The following is a 22,891-nucleotide window of genomic DNA, read 5'->3' on the forward strand; positions in this document are numbered from 1 at the left end:
AGCCGCCGCATAATCTCGTTGCCCAGAAAGCATCAGCCTTGGACATGGGACGGTGTTATCATTTGAGTAAATACAACGCTGGCCATGTATAAGATAGAAACAGGACTACGCGTCAACCTTGTACTGTCAGTTCCCGAGCTGGCAATTTATTTATCAGGGGTCTCAGTTGTCTGTAATAGCGGGCTAGAGTGGCCCCGACCTCTTACAGATGAAAGTTGCCATGATGCTTGTCGGGCTGACGCCCCCCAGTTGCCAAGAGAGTGGCCGTTCCTTATTCTTCTCCCTAAGAGGGAGGATAGAGTAAACTTGTTAGAAGAACGGTTGAATATCTGCACAAGTTGAACAAATATTCATAACTTCTTGAGGAGATAGTGTCGGGTTGTCGGGGAGTGGATTTCCCCGTATCGAAGGATTGTAAACGGGCCCACATCTAATTTCCGCGATAACCTCAAGAGGCCGCCGACTTCCAATCAATGGCCTCAGATCACCAGTAAATCCGTTTCAAGGCCGCCTGACACTTTCAACAAGAGTCAAAGGCTCTTTATAAGAGCAAATCTCCCAGAGTTCGGTGGAAATAGCACATTTAGATCATCTACCGTTAGTGAAACCATACCTCATCATGCCAGCGAAAACAGAGTTTCTTAGATACGCGAGTATGTAACCCTACCAGAAGCCAAACTGCTACCTCCTCTGATGCTTGATAGGTCCCAATGAAATGCGGACTATTGCCCGTGAGGATGTTGGTTACTATAACGCAGTCGTCATTGGTGCAGTCTATGACGTTGCCGATGAGATCAACGTCAAGTCACCTTCGACCTATTTCCACGCGTTAAAACGCTGCATTGAAGAACATCCCTTCTTCTGCGTTACTGTCGGAGACAGAAACACTGACAAGGCCTTCTATGAGCGGGCGGCTAGCATCAATGTCGAGGAGCACATCAGCTTTGTTGAGGACAAACGTGCCGAGACAGACCCACTGGAAGCCATTGCAAGATCTATGGAAACGGAGATAGACCGTCCCTTTGTCGCTGGAATTCCACCGTGGAGGATCGTGATTCTTCCTCTCGGCCCCTCTCAATTCCATGTTGCATTCTCCTTCTCTCACACCATTGGCGATGGCATCACTGGGGTTGCTTTTCACAAGACATTTCTCGCAGGACTGAGGGAAACCCCTGCAACTGAACCATCATCGATCATTGCTCCAACAGACAAACCTCTCCCCGAGCCATTCGACACAGCGGAAAGACTGCCAATCTCATGGTCATTTCTGCTGGCACCAGTTCTCGCTGAGTACATGCCGTACTTTCTCGTCCGATTATTTGGCCTACGTGTCTCAGCGTCCTATGTCGACGAAGGTACATGGACAGCAGCGCCCATCTTCTTCAACCTTGAGACATATCACAACAAACTCAAAATCCGGCAGATCGAGGCATCGCAGGTAAACAAGGTTGTGCAGCTTGCGCGGACTCATGATGCGAGGTTGTCAGGAGTCATGCACCAGCTCATCACCCGCGCACTGAGCAAGGCAGTCCAGGACAACAACGTCACCAACTTCGTGGCGCAAACTGCTATAAATATGCGCAGATCAATCGGAATGTCCAATGACGTGGCGAGTGATATTGTGTCCGGTTCCTACACCATTCATCTTCGTAGCGCTGCGACAGGTCCTTTGACCGAACAAGAGTGGGCATCAGCTGCTGAGGCCACCAAGGAGTTCGCCATGACTTCTACCAAACTCGAGGATAACGCCATTGGTCTGCTTCGATATGTCCCGAGTATGAGGAAATGGACTCTTGGCAAGATTGGCAAGAAGCGGGATTCGTCCTACGAGTTCAGCAATGTTGGCGTCTTTGATGGCGACAACGCGAACAACGACAAGGTCAAGGTATCGAAAATGACCTTTGCGCAGCCTGGTCACGTCGGAGGCTGCCCCATATGTTTCAATATCGCCTCTGTAAAGAATGGCGATCTGGTGTACACGGTTACGTGGCAGCCCGGAGCATTGGGGCTTGGTGATGAGGCGGCAGAGGAGAGGATAGTGGAGGAGATATGCGACCAAGTGCAGCGTGGCTTTAACGAAATAGCCTAGACTAGTAGACTAGCTTCCGTTTCGTGATTGTAGCTTAATAATGTTTAATATCTTTGCCTATTGGCTCCTGACATTCTGCATCTGGTGAGCATTTCGATATTCTGCCTCATTTCATGTTATGCACAGAACAAGACCCTGCCGATCAATTGCTACACAGATTGTGGCTCAGCGTGTCCCAGGTTCGGACTCGGGAAACCCGATAACCCCACAAACGGTGCACAGCATGTCACTCGACGATATTAGTGGTTCAGCCCTGCACCGTTAGCGGTTAGTTTGAGCTTACAGGCTTGTGTCTGGTGTGTGTGCGCGTGCGGCTGTGAACTGCGCCTACCTAACCTTAGTCCTACTGAGTGGTCTGTGACATGAAGAAGCCTTGTCGGCTTTTTGTCAGCTAAGGCGGATTCAGTGACAAGCTAAGCCAAAGCAGCTCGTCTGCTGTAACGGGAGACATGGAGCGATCGTGGTATTTAAAAGGCGGGGGGGGAGCTGTCGTTTTGAGTTTCCATCCATCATCATCTCGTCTAGTTATCTACCAGTCACTCAAGCAATCCTATTGATCAATTTCTCCATCTATTTTCTACCTACCTTAGTACCTATTACCTGCCTACAGAACCAACATGTCTGCCAACGATTATTACGGCAGTGGTAACAGTGGCTACGGCCAGCAGGGTGGTTATCCTCAGCAGCAGAACTATGGTCAACCTCAAGGCTATCCTCAGCAGGGCGGCTATCCCCAACAGGTATGTTTCTCATCTCAACTCCTCTATGCCACCACTAACAACATTTCAGCAGCAGTACTCCCAGCAACAACAGCCTCAGGGCTACGGGTACAGCCAGCAGCAGCCTCAATACTCCTCCCACTCGCCTCAGCCCACCTACGGCTCGCAAGCTCCTCCTCAGCAGCAGTATGGCCAACAGCCCACCTACGACCAGCGCGGCTCATCGTCCTATCCTCAACAACAGCACAACAACCCTCAGTATGGCGCCCCCGCTTATCCCCAGGGCGGCGCTCCTGGACAATATCCTCCCGGCCAGCCCGGCCCCGACGGTGATCGTGGTCTCGGAGCTACTCTTGTTGGTGGAGGTGCCGCTGCCTGGGCTGCGCACACAGCCGGTGGTGGTCTTCTAAGCAGTCTCGGAGCTGCGGCTGCTGGTGCTATCGGTGCCAATGTGCTCGAGAACAAGTTCAAGAAGGGCAAGAAGGACAAGAAGCACAAGAAGGATAAGAAGCACAAGTCCCGCGGCATGGACAGTAGCTCCAGCAGCAGCGATTCTGACTAACGATGGTTGTTCCTGATGGGATACGGAGTTTAGGTGTTATAGCAATTATTTTTTAGATTTATCTTCGGAATACGACGAATACTTGGTAACTTGAACTTTATGGGATTTTTATAAGTGACAATAGACTAAAGCATATGCAATACTACACATCACATTCTGAGTTTAGATCCTAAAAATAAGCTTATATGCCAAGCTTTCAAGCTTCTTGGCTGAAATCATAGCTATTCCCAAATCCTCGGTTCAGGTAACTCTCAAGCACGGACTCCCTGCTCGCCCAATCCACTGGTACATCCAACCCCAGCCTTCCCTCGCTTTCTAGGCCTTCTAGAAACGGCTTTATATCTTCACCCAGCTCGAGTCTCATTCTGTTCCTGAACCACGGCGCAAAGTGGATCATGGCAAGCATCACCCTAGTCTGTTGAGTGGTATTGGGCATGCCAGCATGCCAGAGTCTGAGATCGCGCACGACGATGCTGCCCTTCTTAATGACGGGCTGCAAAGGCGGTGAGACCTCTTGACGCTGGCGTAGGAGTTCTTCTCTAATGCGACCGCTGGCTCTCTCGCCATGTGCACCCTCTTGTGCATCTAGGCCAAACCCATTGTGGGTGCCAAGCCAGATCTCTGTGGATCCATTCTCTGGTGTAGTTGTGACGAGAGGAATATTCACGACAAGGGCAAAGGGATGGTCTGGGTGTGCAAAGTCCGCATCTGAATGCACAGGCTGGCGCTGAGGAGTTGCTCCAGGAAGAGTTGCCATTGCAGAATTGGCAGAGCAGAACGTCCACTTTGGCCGAGGGCCCATCATGGCAGTAGTGATCTGTGTAGCAATTGGGTCTGAGACACGTGAGAAAGTTGAGGTAGGACAAGTTCGTAGAGGTATACTTACTTATGAAGATAGAAGGGCTAAAGTATTCAAAAACTGGAGGAGCATCTTGTTGAATATTTCCCTTGTTGTAGTTGAAAGGGCCCTTGTCACCTCGAGCCTGTAGGGTATGAGCATCCTCAATCATCTTCTTGTTGAGGATGTCGATGTCCTCGTGAGGAACAACATCTTCCACAACAACCAAGCCATCTCTATGTACGTGTCGCACGGCTTTCTCAAGGTTTCTGGAGTCTAGAGTCCGATTCTTCACTTCTTGGGTTGAAGGTCGGACAACTCCGACCTGTGGAGGTTGTGTTATTGTTGCAAAGGTGCGTGCATGTTTCGCCAGGGCCGAGAAAAGCTTTTGGGTGCGCAACATGATGAAAGACCTTAACAGTAGTATGTGATGGGAGTTGGGATATTTTGAATGAGTCTGAAGACCTGTTTTTGATGCTCCTGGGGGTAGAAAGACCTCCTCATTTATACTTGTAACGAGTAAACTTGGTTATGTAGGTTTCCCGAGTTCGGAAAACCTTTCCCCACTGGTATGGATTCTTGGCCGCCACGATGCAACAGCTTGTCGTGAAGAGATTTGTCAATGAGAGTTCTTCATGTAACATTTCCTGCGGCTTTGGCGATTATAGCACGTTACCTGGTCACAATATTGACACTTTACTCTTGGTCCATCCCCCAAGATCCCTTTAGATCACCAATGAGTCGCTCGACTGGCCATCCTATGGTTGATTTACATGTGAGTAGTTGCCGAATCAGCTCCTGCTGCGACGCCTCGGCTTTGATAAATCTTGCGCCTACCCAAAGGTCAGATTTTATGGCGTAGACGGGACAGTATTACTTACAAAAAGCTATTGGCCCGAATGCATTTACCAGAACTGACGGCACCTTGGCAGTGAAAGCAATGCCGCATATCTCAAGGGCAAAGTACTCGAGAAACATTTCTTTGGACTGAACTTCGAGTCCAGGTAGATGAAGACCGCCTAGGTCCTCTAGGCTTCTTGGGGAAGTGTAGATGCAGACTATTGTCATTGCGACAAGGTAATAGTGAAGTATCGCAGCTAGTCGGCATTAGAGACATTGCTGTTTCGGGACAGAGAGGAACTTGGCTCACCATGGCAAGGCTGCAGGAACCAGATTGCAGGGAATAGATGAGATGCGGTACTCTCGCCTTGAAGTCTTGAGTAAGGCTTCATGTGACGCGGGCAAGAATTCCGCCAGCTTTTGAGGTCTTCCTTTATGTAGTCCCACTGACGGCCATCTGTGTTTTGTTTGAAAGACATGTTGATTATCTTGCCCAGGATTAGAGTAATAGAGTTGAGATAATCTTGGTCAGAGCTATGCTGGATGGTCAATGGTGTACTCTCGAGGTCCATTTTCAACGGACACTCCTCAAATAGACTGAATGTTATGTCCTCTCTGAGATAGTTCCAGAAGCCTGCACCTAACAGCCCGGCTTGTGGAATGCCTGATAGCACGTCATGGAGCGATGCCATGGAGTAAGCACCACGAAGATGCATGTTGGGATCAACATCACCGTCAAGAATCTCGTATGAACGCAAAAGGCATGTCGCAGCGAGCGCTACACCTCGACCGATAAGCTCATCGCCTGAATCCAGTGCGATGAGAAATTGAACACAGCGATGATGATAGAATTCAGCGACTTTGCGAAAACTTGGAGCTGATGTTTTACACGCATGCATGGAAGAGAGTGCGATGACAGCACAGAAGAGAAGAGGCTCGTCTAGGGCAATGGATGGAACTTCAAGGCCAAAAGAACACGCTGAGTCGCTGAGGTCATACCATTCCGAGATAGTAGAGGTGTAAGCATGGAAGAGGCGCGCTATGTTCTGGTCTTGTAGAGCTGTTCGTGGAGAGTCAGGGTTGGGTAATTCTTGGTGGTGGACTTGCTGAGCAGTCAGCTAAGTAACTCAGAAAGAGTGAGACAACAGACTGAAGCGGGTTGGTTTCTTTGATCTATCGCAGTAAAGACCGCTCGTTGTGCATTGTCCACAGATGGGAAGTGCTTGATTGCCTGCTACACGCATCAGAACAAGGTCTTGGGAATAGGTAGCGTCACTCTTACACTTTATCTTGCGACGACGGCAAGTATTGCTCCATCTATGTTAGCTGAGAGATGCTTTCCCAAGTTAATTAAGCTTACCAAATTCCTTTCTTGGTAGGTCGTGGCATCTTCACATCAAATTCGAGTCATGATGAGTTGGTTATGTTGTTGGATGGAGGAGGCAAGTGGATGTTGCTTACCTTAGTTATAATGACTCCAATACACGATTGTGGGGTTTGCTTCAATTCAATATGCGTAGGTACAGCACAATGAGATAAGCAATTTGATTCAACGTCTCCCGGCTTAAGCGACACCAAATCAAATAAATATGTAAATTGATATTCCATTCATTTCACGATTTCTGGGACTCAAGTATTGGATGACCACGGGCAGCAAGAAACCTTAGGACCTCAATCTTGAATAACAAAAGGATTTAGGTAAGTTATCATAAACTTAAGGCGGTCTTAAATAAGTTGATATCATCTTTACTTAAGAATAGAATTTTCTTACACTCTAAGGGATAATAGTTGCTGAATCTCTTATATACATAACTCTCAACTCATCATGGTCCGCAAATAACCATTACCAAAGGCCGTGTGAATCCAATCATTTAAACAAGAGTCTAGGCTATCTAACATACCATCGCCATGTCTTCAAAACAATCTAGTAATCTATAGAAATGAATCACAAACGACAACATCCAACAGGATTCTCAACATCCCGTCTGCAATAACATGACGACTCGATAGGCACATCCACAAAAGCCATAGCCGTCTTAAGCTGCTGCTTTATGATCCGCGCCTCGCCGTCGAGTCCCAGCTTCACTGCACACTCGTGATAGCCGTGGAGGGCCCAGACATTGTTAGGGTGATGTCTTGCCCTGAATAGCTTGTTGTTCAACCCGAGGTCGGTGCGATATACTTCAGCAGCTTCTTCGATGCGGCCTTGTTCCATGAGGAGAGCGGCGTACGCATGACGGGCGGGTTGCATCCATGCCCACGGCTCAGCGTATCGCAGACCATCATCGAGATCGATTGACTTTCGGAGATGCTCAAAGGCAAGCTCAATGTTGCCCCGTCGGTACTCAAGCTCGCCATCGAGCATGGCCTCAGCCACAGCTAGGACATCAAGGCACTTATTAGGGTACTGTGTACGAGTTGGCGGCACACGAGCTTTGGCAGCAATGAAGAGTTCTCGTTGCTTAGCTGACTCTTCAACATTTCCCAGCGCCGCATAAGCAACACCCTTGGCATAGTGAATCGTCGCGGTGGTCACGCAGAGCAGTTTCTGGTCCACAGGAAGTGGCATGTCAATGATTTCCTCCCATTTTCCAAAGCGGATGAGGATATGTGGACGAACTGATCGGAAGGTTTCTAGCCAATCTGCCATCGGGGGCGACTCAATTCGTAAATCTTGGTCTGGAATAGCCACTTCCATTTGGTTCACTGCTTTGATCGAGACACCGTACTGGCCAGCAAACATGGCGGCGTAGATGAGTGAGTGGTAGTCATGCATACGGTATATGGTGTAGAAGTCGCCACCGCCCCGAAGGGATACAAATTTCTCATCAGCTATGACAGCTTTTGCATTAGCAGAGATGGCACGCCGATAGTCTCCGATGAGGATGTCGAGATGCGAAGGCATGTGAGCCAGGTGGCCTGCTTCATTTGCCAATCTGCGAAGATGTTCGGCTGCAAGAAGACCCTTTTCAGGCTCGGTTGACATTTCGGTGACGTGAATGTAGGCATGCAAGAGTCCGATATGTTCATATCCGCCTTCCTGAGCTAGACCTCTTTCAAGAACTTCTTGAGTCTCTAGAACCTCAGAACCGGGCGCAGGCTTCCCTGTTCGGACGTCCCACAGAGCCCATGGCGTGAGATTCATGAGTGCATCAGCGTACAGGGTTGCGATGTCGAGATCATCTTTGAACTCTTCATAAACAGGTTTCATAGCTTCCGCGTAGGCACTGTTCCAACTCCTGGCATGATTCGTGTCGTTCTCATCTTTGGGATAGCGATGTCGAATGGCACCAGCAAGTGCTCGTTCAATGGGGCTCGCTTTTGAGGCTAGAGCTTCAGCATTTTGGCAGGCTTCAAGGCCTTTCAAAGTGGTGTGCTTGAGATCGTTCCGGTCGAATGCTTTCCATGGCTTGTTGTAGTTGGGACCAAGAGCAAAGGCAAGGCCCCAATATGCGAGGCAACATTCGGGGTCAATCTCAATAGCCCTTTCAAAACAGCGTTCTCCTTCGGCATGGTTGAAGGCGTAGCACCAAACGATGCCATCTTCGACCCATCTCTTGGCCTCTGGCTTGGGGGTAGTAAGGTCACGAGTGAAGGGCGGGAGAACAAACTCTTGTCCGTGAGAGTCATCTGACTTGTGTGTAGACTGTGATGGCCCCATCTTGAACAAGCCAAGAAGTATGAAGTATGAAATGAGGCGAGTGGCTGTCAATAGTAAAAACCCTTGTAACTTAATAAAAGACGTTGTTTAGATGGATGTGGATGTGGATGTGGATGTTGATGGTTGCTGCTGGCCTTCGGGAGATCGCCCCAATATCTTGCGGAGTAGCTGAGAATGCCCCCACTCTTGGCTTGTACCACGTCAAATCAGCAATCGGTGACGTGCGTGTCAATGGCCGAATACGGAGTATAAAAACAATGTGTAGCTACTAACAAGGTCGCGATAATTGAGAATAAAAAAGGAACTCTTAAAGAGGTCCAGAATGAAGAAGGGTGGAAGAATCTGAGATAAGACAATCCTGCCCCTGTAAGCCAATCTCCAGAGAAACAGCCACTACGGAGTCTCCGTGATATATATGATCCATACACCGCTGTTATAAGCTCATGTGATGCAGATACAGGATATAAGGCAGCATGCGGAATTTAGGGTTTTTAGGTTGAATTTATACAAAACTCATCTAATTTGCTCTAATTCTTTCATTCATTTAGGATCAAGGCTAATTATGTGCTTATACGGTAGTGACAGATTTGGATAAGCTTGAGCCCGAAAGCCAGGCCGTGTTAGTGGTTACGGTCAGCATATATCTCGCGGAGTAGTTGTCTCTTTGTTAACAGCCCAATCATAGGCATAGCGAGAATTCACCGTTCAGGAAGCCAACTTAAACAGAATGAAGCAGTTCTGCTGCCGTGGCGTGTTGAGCTTGTAGTTAATCCCACGTGGGACAGGTTATGAAAACTCTAAGCAAGCACCGACAAGTTATATATATGTCCTCTTTTCCCTGTTTCTCGCGATGTTCTGTTCGAGTCAACCGACTTGGACCTCAAATACAAACATGAGAAGTCTTTACAGACGATTCTTCGATCGCCTTCGACGGAGAATCCTTCTGAAGGATCCCCGTGGAAATATCATTTGCCTCCCCCCTGAGATCATCCTAGAAATCGCCGAGCACCTCTCCAATGTCTCGTTGATCTCACTCAGCCTTACCTGTCGACCCTACCACATTCTACTTTCAACATTCACCCGCAATGTTAAACTCGAAGCAACAGAATTGGAAGACTTCCTACAGATACTGGAAAAGGATTGCGCCAGCTCATACTTTTGCTACATCTGTGTGAGGCTTCACCAACGGGACCGACGTGGGATGGTTGATCCCTGTAACTGCTACAAGTGGGATTGCAGAAAAAACTGTTTTCTTCACTTCAACTTTCATATGTGGTTCGACCCCGGTTTGATGATAAAATATGCCGAGGCGCGACTTATCATGAATCGCCATTTCAACGGCCCTACCCACGGACTCTCTCTCGATACGCTTAACTACCATGGAAATATCCATCGATACAATGATGATGGCACAGAACTATGGACATCCATTGCTCGCATAATTCAAGATGAACTATTCCTCCAAAGGACTATGGTGATATGGATTCCAAAATATCTAGGAGTGCAGGAGATTCAGCATGGCCTTTACTTTCCTGTATGCCTTCATGTTCGAAGCAATATCAACTACGGCTGTCGTAGTTCAGCGAGAATAGGTCTATATGGCTTACCAGAAGTGGCAGAACTGTCGGAAGCGTTCAAGTCCTGTGATAACTTACTGGGGTCGTGCCCCATCTGCTTTACTGATTACTCCATAACTATACGTTGGGAGAGTCACCAGAGGCAAGGCTGGCGCATAGAGGTTGTGAGTTATCAGCAGTTTGGTCATTGCCGATCTCCTTATGATTGGAAGTGGAGAGTTGCTGTGGAAAGGAGTACTTGGAACGAACCAAGATGCCGGACTCAGAACCCGGGGCTTGTGCGGCAGCGCTGGATGTGTCCAGATGGCCGCATACAACCAGAGGGCAAGTTTGTTGGCAAGGCTCTCCGAGAGCCCGGTGGTATACTTGGCTCAAGGCGCTGTCCTTGGGGAGCCTCATGCGAAAGGAGGCCAGAGTGTGAAGAGCACTACAATGCGAACCGCCCATCGCAGGATGACATTTTCAGACATCTTGTCGCCTGGTCTGACCCGACTGAAGTTTAACAGACGAACTGCTTTATCTGGCAGATGCAATGAGAGCGGAGGTCACATTTTTGCAAACACCCTGTTGCGGTACCGTTCGTATGAACTGTCTCATAGCAAGAATCTGTTTTGGGTTGTAATCGAAACGAGGGACAAATTCCTGGAGAACAACATCACTATTCAACGCTACACTGGGCAACTGGCTCCCATACAACATCCAATCTTAGCCAAAGAGGTGCTCCTGCTTGGCTCCCTCAGCAGCCTGCAGGTAGCTAACGCGATCACGGCAGTAAAACTCGACATTGATCTTGTTGTCGAGGTTGGCCTTGCCGTTGTCAAGACCACCAGCCTTGATGATGATATTGCCGGGCATGACGTCGAGGCGAGTGTACAGGCTGGAGCCGCAGTCACCACAGAAGAAATGGTGGTTTATCTTGCCCGAGGCGCCAGTGACATCGTATTGCTTGGGAGAGCCTGGGATACATCAGTGTCTGCCTGGCAAAGAGAATTGGTTGAAGGCAATACCCTTGGTGACGGAAAAGTCGCCCTCAGCAACAACAGCATTGGAAGTAAAGGCACCGCCAGTCCACTTCTGGCAATCGATGCAGTGGCAGAGAGCCGTAATAGCAGCGTCGCCTAGGTATCTAGTTAGATGAATCCGTATTATATGATTGGTTCAAGAAACGTACTGTCGCTCTTGTAAGCGATGGCACCACACATGCAGCTGCCAGTAAGAGCCATTGTATAACAAATTAAGCACGAAGCTAGAGTGTCTTTGGGAAAGTGTAAGTTATCAAGGTGTCTATGAGACAATCTGTGGAGTGAAGAAGCTCTCAAGGTTCTCGGACCTGGGATATATATACCTGAGTAGATCTCCGCACAATGAACGGGGGGTCAGTGAGTAATGATTCCCAAGACTGCCCTAGTCACTTAAGCAAGAGTGGGAACTAGTTTGGAATTACTACATCCCCAAGTGGAGAGGGCCATTCTCCGAGAAATATCTCCATTCGCGTTGGAGCTATGTCAGGCTTGAGGGTAAGCAAGTAAATCCCCTTTCTCCGGAGGATTCGCATGAGTTTCTGACAGCAAAGATATTGATGAAACTCTTTACAGACTCGGTCAAGAGGCTCAAGTTTGGAATCAACATGTTCATTCAGAAAGCAGCTATCATCGGATCCGCGTTTTGGGGAGCGGGGAAATGCGTATCCGGATAACAGGTTCCCCAGACATTTTACGTACCATGATTGACCCAGGAAAAGGCGGAGGAATTAAATAACAAGTCCGAAACGAATTGGATCAACTGATTCTCTGGGGAAATGGTCATGGGCTCTTGGCGTGCACTATACTACCGACATCCGTTCCACCGATGCGGGGAATGCCCATAGTCATGAGGAATCATCACCGACGACCCGGCATGTGAGCTCAAGCACAACGAAGCTTTGGAATATTTCATGAATTTCATGACTATATCTGGACTAACATCAAGAACTATATGCGTGCAAAGTTGCACCTCAGTCGTCATTGCAGAACACCTAGACCAGTCATCACTTCTGCCAGACATTCGACCACGTCTAATCCCGCAGGTGGGCAACCTCAGGCTTCTCACTGCTGATCCTTCCGGTTTCCTCGTCGTAATGACCATGACGGTCAGCAGCCTGCTCCATAGCCCCGTCGCCCATGGCCTCCCTGGCATCAGAGTCGTGAGCAACATCAAACTTGCCCCTCAAGTTCTCGGGACCGATGAACGTCAGAACAATGACGTACACGTACACACAGGCCATGAAGATGCAGATGACTTTTCCGTAGTCGTAACGAGTCTGGCCTTCAGCGTTGTCGGGAAGTGGGAAGTTCTCGCCGAGACGGGCCTCGATGGTCGACGAAGCCGAAGACACGAGGTTACCGAGTTGGTAGGATGTGCCAACGACGAAAGTACGGAAAGCCCCTGGAGATAATTCCATCAAATGGATAGGAATGACACCCCACGCTCCCTGGACGCAGAATTGCTGGAAAAAGGCAGCCGCGATAATGGAAGAGTCGCGGACGAAAGTATAGGGATAGAGCAGAGCGCCGCCTACGATGCAACAAGCGATGATGCTGATTCGACGACCAATAGATTGACTGCTGAACCCGACGACAGTGCCACCAAGCATGGCTCCCAGGTTGGCCACAACCTGGGTGACAGTGACCTTGTTCTTGGAAAAGTTGAGCTGGTTCTCCAACATGGTAGGGTACAAGTCCTGGCTACCGTGGCTCATGAAGTTGAAGCCCGCCATGAGAAGGACGAGATATACCAGCAGAAGCCAGTGGTGCTTGAGAGCGACTTTGCCTTCTTTAATAAAAACCTTTCCTTTTCCGTCCGCACCAGCAACTTCTCGTGCGTGTTGGCGTTCCTGGTATGCTTGTGTCTCGGGGAGCATCAGACGAGCGATGATGAAGAGGACGGGAGGGCAAGCGCCGAACCAGAAGAGAGGACGCCAGTCGTGAGATGTTGTATCGACGAGACCGCGAGCAAATGCGGCACATAGAAGGTATCCGAAAGCATACTGCAACAATTAGATAATGAACGTCAGTGAAGCGGGACATTGTTACTTACACCTTGCTGGAGCATACCACTCATAAGACCACGGGCCTCCTCTGGACAGTCTTCAAGGGCAGTGGCGGCAGCATTGCCATAAAGACCACCCATGGCAACGCCAAAAAGGGCTCTGCAGGCTAGAAACTGCTGGTAGGTTTGACAGAAACCAGTGCCCTGCATGATATTTCGTCAGCGACTGTTCGGACAAATCTCGTAGATCTCTTGGCATCGGCCTTGCCAAGCCCAATGTGACAGGGGTGTCTGTAGGGCTGTACTCACAAGTTCAAGAACAATGAAGAGAAGATTGTTAACCACAAATGGCCACTTTCGGCCATATCGATCACTCGCAATACCGAAGGCGATAGAACCAACGGATCGGAACATGAGAACGAGGGTGATACCCCATGTGATGTCGGTCTTGGATTTGTCGAAGGTTTTGCTGAGACTTGTAACGGTGAGAGATACGGAGAAGAAATCGAATGCGTCCCATGTCTACATGTCATGAGTTAGTGATTGCTAAGATGGCACAATTGCAAGGAGAACTCACCCAAGCTGCGAAGGCGACGAAGAAGAATGCCCATTGTTGGGAGTTCAGCATCCGCACAAGTTTTATGGGATTCGGGACATTGTGCATGGGAGGCTTGAGCGAGGAGAATCTTGTGGCTGCGTAACGACCTGGGGACATGCTCTCATGAGGTGCGCGAGTATTGTACTCGTCTTGAGTCATTGTGGGCTTTTGTTATCGTACAAGAGGTTGTAGGAGCAAGGTACTGAGTGAAGGCGTCTGGATGACAAGTGACCTTCTTGACTGCTATCAACAACGAACTGGTGTAAATGGAAGGAAGTCACCACGATGGATGTTGGGGATGAATGTGAGTGAGTGAGTATCTAAAGACACACAGTCAAAGCTGTTGATCCAAAGACCAACCTACTCCAAGTGAGGATCATCCTCACTTATATACTCTTCCCCATCTCCCCCAACTTGACCAACTGCTCCAAAACTCAATGCACCATCTCCGAACCGTGAGCGAATATCCCACGAACCTATCATACCCTTACGCAACTAGCATAAGTAGCATAAGCAAGGATCAGAAGAGTCGGGGGTCCCCATAATTCGTAGATTAGAGGGTGCCGGTTCCGGAGACGTGAGGTTTTGATTCGGCATCTACGAGGTAGTGCTGCAGATCTCGGTGTTGGGTGTGTGTTGCGGAGACAGGGATCTCTGCTGTTGTGTGCAATCGTTGCGAAGATCCACGTTACATCACCATCACACCGTGACAGATTTCCTGTCTCTGTTGCGATATCTCAGCTTGTGTAAGCCATCTCGATTTGTGATCAGGTATCCTCACGAACAACTCTCAAACTTGTTCAAGCAACGCAGGTCAGCAATATCAAAATGTATTCTTCTCCCTTTCGCTTTCCCCTTCACTTTCACTCCTCTAGTAGCCTGACGTTCAGGTAGTTAGTTACCTTCCCCTCACGACTTATAGACTAGACCTGCTTCCTCCGCACTACTCAAACCTGGAGAAGCTTCCTCTATCTCCAAGTCCTAGTCCCCGCCCCCCAATCCCGGCACACGACGGCCGATAAAGTGGGGAGAGATGCCCGGGGCTGTTCTAGTTCGAGTAAGCGGCCCCTGGGGGAATCGGCAATCCGGCATCTGAAGTGGAGCCCATGTGCCTACGACTTGACATCACCAGCTGGCATCACTCAACTTGCACTTTTGATCAAGAGCCATTTCGAGGAAGAATACGGGACGAATGACTCAGAGACGCCAACATCATTCGATAGATTCATCCCTAAAAATTAACGCCAGCTTCGTATACCAGTTAAACACAAACATACCCGTATCGTCTCCTCCTTGAGCACTGACCTTGCTTGAGCTTCGAACCCTCCTCCGCATATCACCCATGAAAGCTTCCCTCCCGCCTCTCTCCACAGCTTATGCGTTTCCACAAGCTTGTTTCCCCAGAAAATCCCTCTTAATCAAATCCAGCCCATCACTTACGCCCGCTGATCTCTCTAGCTCATCAGCTAACCCTTTTCCAATCCATCGTTTCAAGCTTGAATGTAACCGAATTCCAATCTCTTGCCGCTCCTTCCAGAAGTCTTCTAGAAGTCTGTTCCATCATATCACGAAACCCTCCACGTTACTTTACATCATTCCCGACTCCCCGAAATACAATGAGCCCCAGTGGAGGTAACGAGCCTCCTTTCAATCTGGTTACCGTACTCGCCACGTTATTTGTCATTTATCAAGATTTCCATTGCCGTCAGTTATCCTCGGCCATATTTCTAATGTCCGAATACCTTGTGCAGGTTGAAGATAGTGAATGGATGGGGTTGGTATCTACGGCCCACTAGCTCACGTCCTTCGCAACACTCCCGTAACCCGGGTTCATCATTCAGGGATATAGAGATAGACACTATCAGACCATGACGGGAGAACTCGGGGCTGGTCTAAGTCAGAGTTCATCTAGAACCACCGTAGCCAGATACACAACACTAGAGCAAGAAGTTCAGATCAACTGTCGCTTGAAAGTTTCCTAGCCTCGAACCAAAATCGACATGCTTAGTGTTCGGATAGGTCCAATCCGTATCAGGTTTGGTTGCATACACTTCACAGCAAGTAGGGGTTGTAACTGTTGCTGTCTCGAAGGAAAGGAAAACGCTGCTTTCTTAGATATACCGACTGGGTACCTCTAGGTACCAAAAAAGACTCTGTCCCCAACGCCCTTCCAGGGTATATTGGGTATTCCTTCGCAACGCAGTCCTACAAGAACCCTGGCACGTCTCTTGTTAATGTACCGATCCTCCGACTTCACCATTATGATCTTGCATTTACCCAGGATTTGACACCAATCGTTAAAGACCCTCATTATTTCTGTTGAAAATTATTCGTAACCTCGTGTCTTACTAAACACCCCCACCCATGAAAGCCGCAAGATCGTCGAGATCAAGGAGCTGTCGCTCAAAGGCTTGGCAAAGCTCTGGTGCAGTCATATCCTGGCTCGTCGTCTGTCCATCCTGAGGAGGCACAATCCCATTTGCCATTTCTGGGCTAGGCTGCTGTTTGATATCGGGTACTGCTCCGTGGGTCGTATTGGACGGTGGTGGCGAAACTGTCGTAGGGGTGGATGCTCCCCCAGAACCGTTGATGGTTGTAACGCCAGGTCGTCTTGCCAGAACAACAGGAGGCTCACTATCGCCACGCACAGACTCTGAGACAGATCGAGGGTTGCCTTGGCCTGAGACGCTACCTGCGTGGTTCGTCTGCTGGTCATAATCCATCGCGTCCGGGTTGGTGTCAGCGTTGGATGAGATTTCATCCTTGACACCTGCACCGTGAGATGTCGAGCCATGGCGCAAGGAGCCACCATTGGCAGCTGCAGCATCATTGTTAAGCACTCTTTGCATGACGGTGAGGTGTCGAAGCCAGCTGCCCATCAGAGGCCAGTTCTCAGTGCCATCACTCATAAATCGTAGGCCATCCTTGACAATGTGAGCGGCGGTCTCGACAGCGTTGGGTGGTGTGAGGCCCTTGAGAGAAAGGTAAGCGACAGTGGCGCTGGCTGTAAAAGCCGAAAATAGCATGAAGATCGGAAAGCAAGGGGTGTGGTCCTTCTCGGAACCTGCCTCGACAGCGGTGAGTAGAGAGATCGTGCCGTGGCAGGAAGTAAAGAGCCGATCAATGATATCGTGACATCGAGCGTTGAGGCGGAATGACTCTAGGTTGAAGTTGACTGAAGTAACTTCCTGCAACAGCCGCCTTCGATGGACAAAGATCGTTGCGCAATGTAGGAGGCAGTGAAGCATGGCAAAGGTGTAGCCAGAGCCCATCGTCATATGTAGGTTGATCTGGCCCGGCTTGTCCACGAACTGCATGGGCAAAGAAGCTCGGAGACCCTCGATCTTGGCAATTAAATCGCCACAGTCCTCTTCGCGGAAACTCGCGAGGGTAGTAGTGGTAAGCATTCCAACAACGTCACGCCAGATTGTCGAAGCCAAGACTATGTAACCAAACTCTCCAATCTCAGATGGTGGTTGGCCAGGTGGAACCGCAGTAGGATCAAGCTGCTGTCGTAGGGTCTTGACAAAGACAGCGTTGCCAAATGCAAAGTTGATGTCGGAGCAAGGCAAAGGCACATCTGCGGTGTCGAGAGGAGACAGTGCTGCAAAACGTCCCGGTGTGCTAGTTAGAAGGCAATCCAAGATGTAAATAAGCCAAACAGTACGCCGAAGAGATTCATCTCGCAAAAACATATCGCCATCGGGGGACGCATGATGGCTGTTCAAGATGCGATACATCTGAACCATGCGTGCCGCTTGCCCCAAGTAAATGTATGCACGAACGGCATTTCGCGAGCCCCATTCGTGGATAATGATCAAGCACAGAGCCTGAATGTCGACGAGATTAGGATGGTCCAAGTTTTGATTGATGAGGGTCATAGCCTTGGCAGCAAATGTCTCTGCAGCTTGAGTAGGGCCTCCATATCGGCGGATCAGACTCGGAGAACTCCTGCAGATAGCATCATGTTAGCAGTGGGGACTTGGCATGAAAATGACGTCTAGATCAGTGACTCTAGGCATTTCCGCCATCGTAATGAAGGCAAAACAGGCTGTGATTCGGGATGCCTCGGCTCAAATCCGGTCTCCGGCGTGTCGAAGCTCAAACCGGTGCGACCGTCACCGGTCGGTGGATCCGCATACCGGGGAATGAGCGTGTGAGGGATAATTTGACATAAGGTAACGACAAAGCAAGAGCAACGTACCGGGCGGCACAAGTCAAAAGACCGTAGACCAAAGCAGCATCCAAGGACGCGCTCTTCAGCTGTTGTACAAAAGAGGGCTTGTGAAACGCAACACAGGCCGGAAATGTTTTCGATACAACACGTTCACACTCAGCGATCAGCTCGGGGGTGAGCCTATGAGCTACAGTTAGCAAAACCGAAGGAAACAGAGACTGCGAATGGGGTCTAGGGGGTGGCACGGCCCGTCTCAACCTCGAAGGCCTGCACTTCAATGACCCAAAGATCCAGAAAAGCTCCGGCGTGCTTCGTTGAGAGTTGGATTCAAGACTTCAGTAACCAAACGAACAACGAAATATTGACAAATCAGAAACCGACTCATCAAGTCTCGAAGATACAGGTCTGGAGTTTCACAGAAGACTCTGATGAGAATTCGGGGTCTCCCCGTAAGCCGACGGCGATAAAGTGGGTCGCGCGATCGGGGGGAGCAACCAAAGAAGCGCGGGCGCGGGTGTGGGAATGAGAAATGGGGTACAGGGCAGGGATACGGGGGCCGGGTAAGGGGCTGATGGAGGCATGTCGAGTGGGCGGCCACTCGGGCAAGAAGACGAAGCATCCTGGGGGTGCCAAAGTCTTATGATGAGACGAGACAGGGAAGCGAGGCGAAGATGACTCGTCTGCCGATCCGCCCGGGGTTAAGAAGAGCAGCTTGACAAGACAACTGGAAGATGCCGCACTTGTCGGGGCTGTTATGCTGACGCGCGACAGTGAGGGCTGTGATAAGATCCGAGTGTGGGGAAATAGGATGTCGGAGAATAGCAACGACACAAGAGATAGGACAGAAACAATAGACAACAATGAGAAATGGACGACTTACTTATCAGAGCCTGTTTGAACATGACGAGCAGCACTGGAGCCTACCACGGGCTGTCGCGCTTCAGCAACAACGCCAGGTCCTGCAGCAGGAAGACTGTCGCGAGGTGGCCGGTGAGGATTGGCGTGTCGCGCCGGGCTTTGGCCGTGGTGATGGGCCATACTCTCTGAAGGCAGATAGCAGTCATGCATTCCCTTTGCGCAGTTCTTGCATGGTGCTCTACCATTCTCATAGACGCATTTTGTCTTGCCCTTGCGACAACGCACGCAAGCACCGCCAGCCCTGAGGGCGGTAGAGCGGACAACGCCAGACGACATGCTAGGCGACGGCAGACTATTGGAACTGTGAGTCTGAGGAACGTTTGATCGCTGTAAGGGTATTGGTAAGTAAATGCTGCTGAGGATGATGAAAAGGCAGCGAAAACGGTTGATGGAAGGAAGAAATTCTCGGGGTGGGCTCCGTGTGAAAATAACGGCAGAGGACCGGAGGGCCCCGTGTGAGGAAGGAGGAGGCAAGCGAGGCCGAACGGAAGGCACGCGCGAATTTGGGGGGTTTTCGGGCGGCTGAATAAGGCGGGAGCTACTACCACGACTCCCACATAGAAAATGGGGAAAATCGAAGAGGAGCAAGACAAAAAAGAAAGGTATGTTGCTGCAGCGAGTTCAACAGAAGGAATAGCTTACGCACTTGTGAGGAAAGTTGGTAGGCGAAAACAACCGAAATAGCGACGCCGTGCGATCGGATGAAGGAGATGACCCAAGCCCGGAGCGATCAAATTGGGTCGGAGAGCCTCTACCTAAGTCCGGCTGTCCAGGCAATTCGCAAACAATGTCCAGACAACAGCAGAAAAATGGGAAGAGCAGTCTCAGACTGCTTTGAACAGTGGAAACAAGATCTTTCACAAAAAATATCGCGTGTCTGGGGCAAGATGGGAGGAAGTGGAAATGAAGAGGAGAAGGGGCGGAGGAAGCGGAGGTGACTGGCAAGGCAAAAGTACGAGAGGGCGACAAAGCGGACAGAACAGCCTGAAGACAAAGGCAGGAACATCATCAACAAAAGAGGCAGAAGAAACGGGGGACGGAGAACGGGAAACGGAGGAGAGCCACGGGGGTGTGTGGGTCGTAAACCGACAGGGCAAAGGTTGAAAGAAAGCCACACCCGAATGTTACAGGCCTTTCCATCACTGAGGACAGAGCGATAAATCAACTGAGCTCTATCCGAAAGACAAGAATAATCCATAGATCTGCGTCATACATTACAGCATCTATATATCGACCCTATGCCTGGGGAACCTTGAAGCTGAACAAAACATCGCCATTTCAACAGGTATCATTCAAGGTGCAGCTATTTTATTGTAACCCCCCCATGGAAATGAAGCTTGGAAATCATGCTCGGCCGCTGCCCGCACCGCAAACCAAACTCAGCGCCACGGCCTCTCGGCATCGGGTTTTCAAGGGGGCCGTAGTGCCATCGCCGTGCAATTACTGTAATGACTGAGAAGTCTAATTGGGTATATAAATAGAGGCGCAAGGCATCAGGTAAACGATGGAAAGGATCCGTGAGTATATAGCAGGTGGCTATCTCAAGCCTTCACATTCTCTTCTTCTTGACAAAGATGGTCTGGTCATAACATCTCATCCAGCTTCCGGGCTCCATACGCCGGCGTTTAAAACGGTAGCGGGGCCACCTACGGAGTCTACAGCAGCCTGATGGATCGAAACAAAGGAACAAGCAAGCAACCAAAACGTGGGCGCAAATAAGGTATTCAAATCGCGGCCAGGAACAAGATACGTACCTGCTGTAGGCGCATGTCACACCGTCCTGCGCAGGTCGACGCATGCAATTGTCGCGAGGTTTCATCACAGTCGCTACGATCTGACTATCCCCAGAATCCCCAGGACTGCTCACAATGGGCCTCTCATTTGACGGACAGCTTGGTTGATGTAACCGCGGTGGCATCAGCGGCAGCATCGTCTGCAGGGCAGAGATGGGTCGTTTTTCGGTTGTTTTGGCGACGCGCCCCGAGCATCGGTATATCCGGGGTGTCGGTAACGTCGGAGTCTATCCAGCATTGATTAAGCTTCATGTCCCTCCGATCATCACACATTGACTTTGGTATAAACAGAAGACGTGAGTTCATTAAAAAGCACGGTTATTTTGTCGCCCCAACTCCAACCTTGTGAAACCCGTAAAAGCTGGTGGCGATGCCGATTTCATTCACGCCGTCACCGGGGCCTAGTGGTTTTCATTTCCCCTTCCCGCAGGCCGAACCGCCCGAGGTTTTCCCCTGATATTTACCATTCACCGCCGATGTTGTTCCCCCGGACACTCACACAGTGCACACAAATTTAATGTCAGAATTGGCGGGTGGAGTGTTCGGCAGTCTCATGGGCTTGTGCATCACTTTGCCCTCCGAGTCTGGGACCAGACCTTTTAATATCCAGTTCACCTCTCAAAGAATACTTGTTGGTGCTTAAAATACTGGCCGGTCGATTATCATTCCGAAGTGCGAAAGAGATCTCTTTGTTTTCTCTAGGTAGGACAAGCAGACGCCTTGCTACGTCGCTGTCCTCAATATCGAAAGTACATGTGAAGCTCAGCCATTTTGGTGTTACCGCAAAACACGAGCTATTCTGCTGCAGCATTACACATAAATAATATCACCAAATGGCTTCAATAGCCGCCGCCATGCCGTCCATGGCCTATTCCTTAGCCCTCAGTCGTGGTGACCACCAAGGCTAGAGCTTTGGAGCCTCAACATCCGCGGTTGTATCTTTATGGCATTCACTCAACCTTTTCCCATATATCACTCGCTTTTGTATATATACAGATAATGGCGACGATGTCTTATTTGTGCACTCTGCAGCCCTTTATTGGTTCAGGGCCGGCAAATAATGATCCGAGCCAGACCTAGGGTTATCAGTACCCTCCACTCTCTTCCCCTCCTTGTGGCAGCCTGCTTTGTCGGTGCGTGAAGGGAGCAATAAGAAGATCATGTTTTCCTCCAGGACAGCCCTATTTTCATCATCACACACGGGCCTCTGGATAAGTGGTCAGAATCACCTTATCCCTCGTACTTGACATGTCCTGTGGCACTTCCGGATCGCAATGGACGTGGCCGGACATGGGTCCAGGTATTGTCGGGACTGTTACCTCCACTCCGTCCGGCGGCGCCAGCTCTCGAGTCTCCAATGCGTCCACAGGACAAAACGGTTGCGTTTTCAGAGCGACGTTTGGGTATTTTCTACGTTCACCCTCTCACAGAGACATGCGGCACCCACCCTCCGTGCCCCGGCCGACAATTTCGCCCATTCGCAGGCGCCTCCTCCCCTGGTGATGAAAAGGAGGCGTCTCCGGCAGAAGCATTACGGTGGGGCCGTTTCCGAGTACAGCACAGTACTGATATGATGCGGCCGCACCGTACCGTGACTATCACCGCCACCAAGTTCGGATGGAATGAATTCCTACGCGCCCAGTAACAAATTCCTTTGCCTGCGCCCTATACAGTATATATGAGGATGTCTTATCTTGCTTCGCAGTAAAATCATAGAGCTCTGGACACTCAATCGCGGATGCACGAGGCCGGCAGATTAAATGCCAAAACGGTACCCACCTCCGTCTTGATCACGGAGAGGATCGGTGTCTTTTTGACAGGGGGCGGGGAAAGGGCTCAACGATCCGTGAGCTAACGCTTCAGGCCGAACTTGTTCAGTGCCGCGGAATTTCGGAGATATCCTCTTCCGACCCGAATCCAAGCTCTCATCGAATGCTTATTTACAGACGAATGCATCATTGAACAAACAGATATTCGCCCGCTTGTTAAGCTGACCAGCTATCTTGTTGATGATTTTTGTTGGTTTCTACTGAAATTCCCATCATACGCTGTATCATCGAAAATAGAACACATTTTCTTCCTCTATAACATC

At 49.8% G+C, this 22,891-nt stretch overlaps 10 protein-coding genes across 10 annotated transcripts; 4 read left to right on the forward strand and 6 right to left on the reverse strand.

Moving 5' to 3' along the window:
* Window positions 1–619: 619 nt before the first annotated feature.
* On the forward strand, window positions 620–2,089 carry FPRO_13177 (uncharacterized protein; the record flags this gene model as incomplete). The annotated part of the gene is made up of 2 exons (XM_031222601.1): window positions 620–653; window positions 705–2,089. The coding sequence occupies 2 exons, from the start codon at window positions 620–622 to the stop codon at window positions 2,087–2,089; spliced, it is 1,419 nt and encodes a 472-aa protein (XP_031088044.1).
* A 617-nt stretch (window positions 2,090–2,706) lies between these two features.
* FPRO_13178 (uncharacterized protein) lies at window positions 2,707–3,370 on the forward strand (the record flags this gene model as incomplete). Its single annotated transcript, XM_031222602.1, has 2 exons — window positions 2,707–2,829; window positions 2,879–3,370. 2 exons carry the CDS (start codon window positions 2,707–2,709, stop codon window positions 3,368–3,370), a joined length of 615 nt encoding a protein of 204 aa, XP_031088045.1.
* A 196-nt stretch (window positions 3,371–3,566) lies between these two features.
* Window positions 3,567–4,611, reverse strand: FPRO_13179 (uncharacterized protein; the record flags this gene model as incomplete). Its single annotated transcript, XM_031222604.1, has 2 exons — window positions 3,567–4,204; window positions 4,257–4,611. The coding sequence occupies 2 exons, from the start codon at window positions 4,609–4,611 to the stop codon at window positions 3,567–3,569; spliced, it is 993 nt and encodes a 330-aa protein (XP_031088046.1).
* Window positions 4,612–4,904: 293 nt separating this feature from the next.
* On the reverse strand, window positions 4,905–6,437 carry FPRO_13180 (uncharacterized protein; the record flags this gene model as incomplete). The annotated part of the gene is made up of 6 exons (XM_031222605.1): window positions 4,905–5,041; window positions 5,090–5,305; window positions 5,359–6,150; window positions 6,199–6,282; window positions 6,331–6,359; window positions 6,409–6,437. 6 exons carry the CDS (start codon window positions 6,435–6,437, stop codon window positions 4,905–4,907), a joined length of 1,287 nt encoding a protein of 428 aa, XP_031088047.1.
* Window positions 6,438–6,993: 556 nt separating this feature from the next.
* FPRO_13181 (putative TPR domain protein) lies at window positions 6,994–8,709 on the reverse strand (the record flags this gene model as incomplete). Its single annotated transcript, XM_031222606.1, has 1 exon — window positions 6,994–8,709. One exon carries the CDS (start codon window positions 8,707–8,709, stop codon window positions 6,994–6,996), a length of 1,716 nt encoding a protein of 571 aa, XP_031088048.1.
* Window positions 8,710–9,601: 892 nt separating this feature from the next.
* FPRO_13182 (uncharacterized protein) lies at window positions 9,602–10,789 on the forward strand (the record flags this gene model as incomplete). Its single annotated transcript, XM_031222607.1, has 1 exon — window positions 9,602–10,789. One exon carries the CDS (start codon window positions 9,602–9,604, stop codon window positions 10,787–10,789), a length of 1,188 nt encoding a protein of 395 aa, XP_031088049.1.
* Window positions 10,790–10,991: 202 nt separating this feature from the next.
* Window positions 10,992–11,509, reverse strand: FPRO_13183 (putative DUF636 domain protein; the record flags this gene model as incomplete). The annotated part of the gene is made up of 3 exons (XM_031222608.1): window positions 10,992–11,242; window positions 11,294–11,404; window positions 11,458–11,509. 3 exons carry the CDS (start codon window positions 11,507–11,509, stop codon window positions 10,992–10,994), a joined length of 414 nt encoding a protein of 137 aa, XP_031088050.1.
* Window positions 11,510–12,339: 830 nt separating this feature from the next.
* On the reverse strand, window positions 12,340–14,070 carry FPRO_13184 (uncharacterized protein; the record flags this gene model as incomplete). The annotated part of the gene is made up of 4 exons (XM_031222609.1): window positions 12,340–13,311; window positions 13,362–13,517; window positions 13,623–13,835; window positions 13,891–14,070. The coding sequence occupies 4 exons, from the start codon at window positions 14,068–14,070 to the stop codon at window positions 12,340–12,342; spliced, it is 1,521 nt and encodes a 506-aa protein (XP_031088051.1).
* A 2,189-nt stretch (window positions 14,071–16,259) lies between these two features.
* FPRO_13185 (uncharacterized protein) lies at window positions 16,260–19,282 on the reverse strand (the record flags this gene model as incomplete). The annotated part of the gene is made up of 3 exons (XM_031222610.1): window positions 16,260–17,862; window positions 18,116–18,268; window positions 18,969–19,282. 3 exons carry the CDS (start codon window positions 19,280–19,282, stop codon window positions 16,260–16,262), a joined length of 2,070 nt encoding a protein of 689 aa, XP_031088052.1.
* A 2,577-nt stretch (window positions 19,283–21,859) lies between these two features.
* On the forward strand, window positions 21,860–22,444 carry FPRO_13186 (uncharacterized protein; the record flags this gene model as incomplete). Its single annotated transcript, XM_031222611.1, has 2 exons — window positions 21,860–21,932; window positions 22,023–22,444. 2 exons carry the CDS (start codon window positions 21,860–21,862, stop codon window positions 22,442–22,444), a joined length of 495 nt encoding a protein of 164 aa, XP_031088053.1.
* Between the last annotated feature and the right edge of the window lie 447 nt (window positions 22,445–22,891).

Source organism: Fusarium proliferatum (assembly GCF_900067095.1).
Source record: "Fusarium proliferatum ET1 genome assembly, contig: FPRO_scaffold012, whole genome shotgun sequence".
NCBI lineage: Eukaryota > Fungi > Ascomycota > Sordariomycetes > Hypocreales > Nectriaceae > Fusarium > Fusarium proliferatum.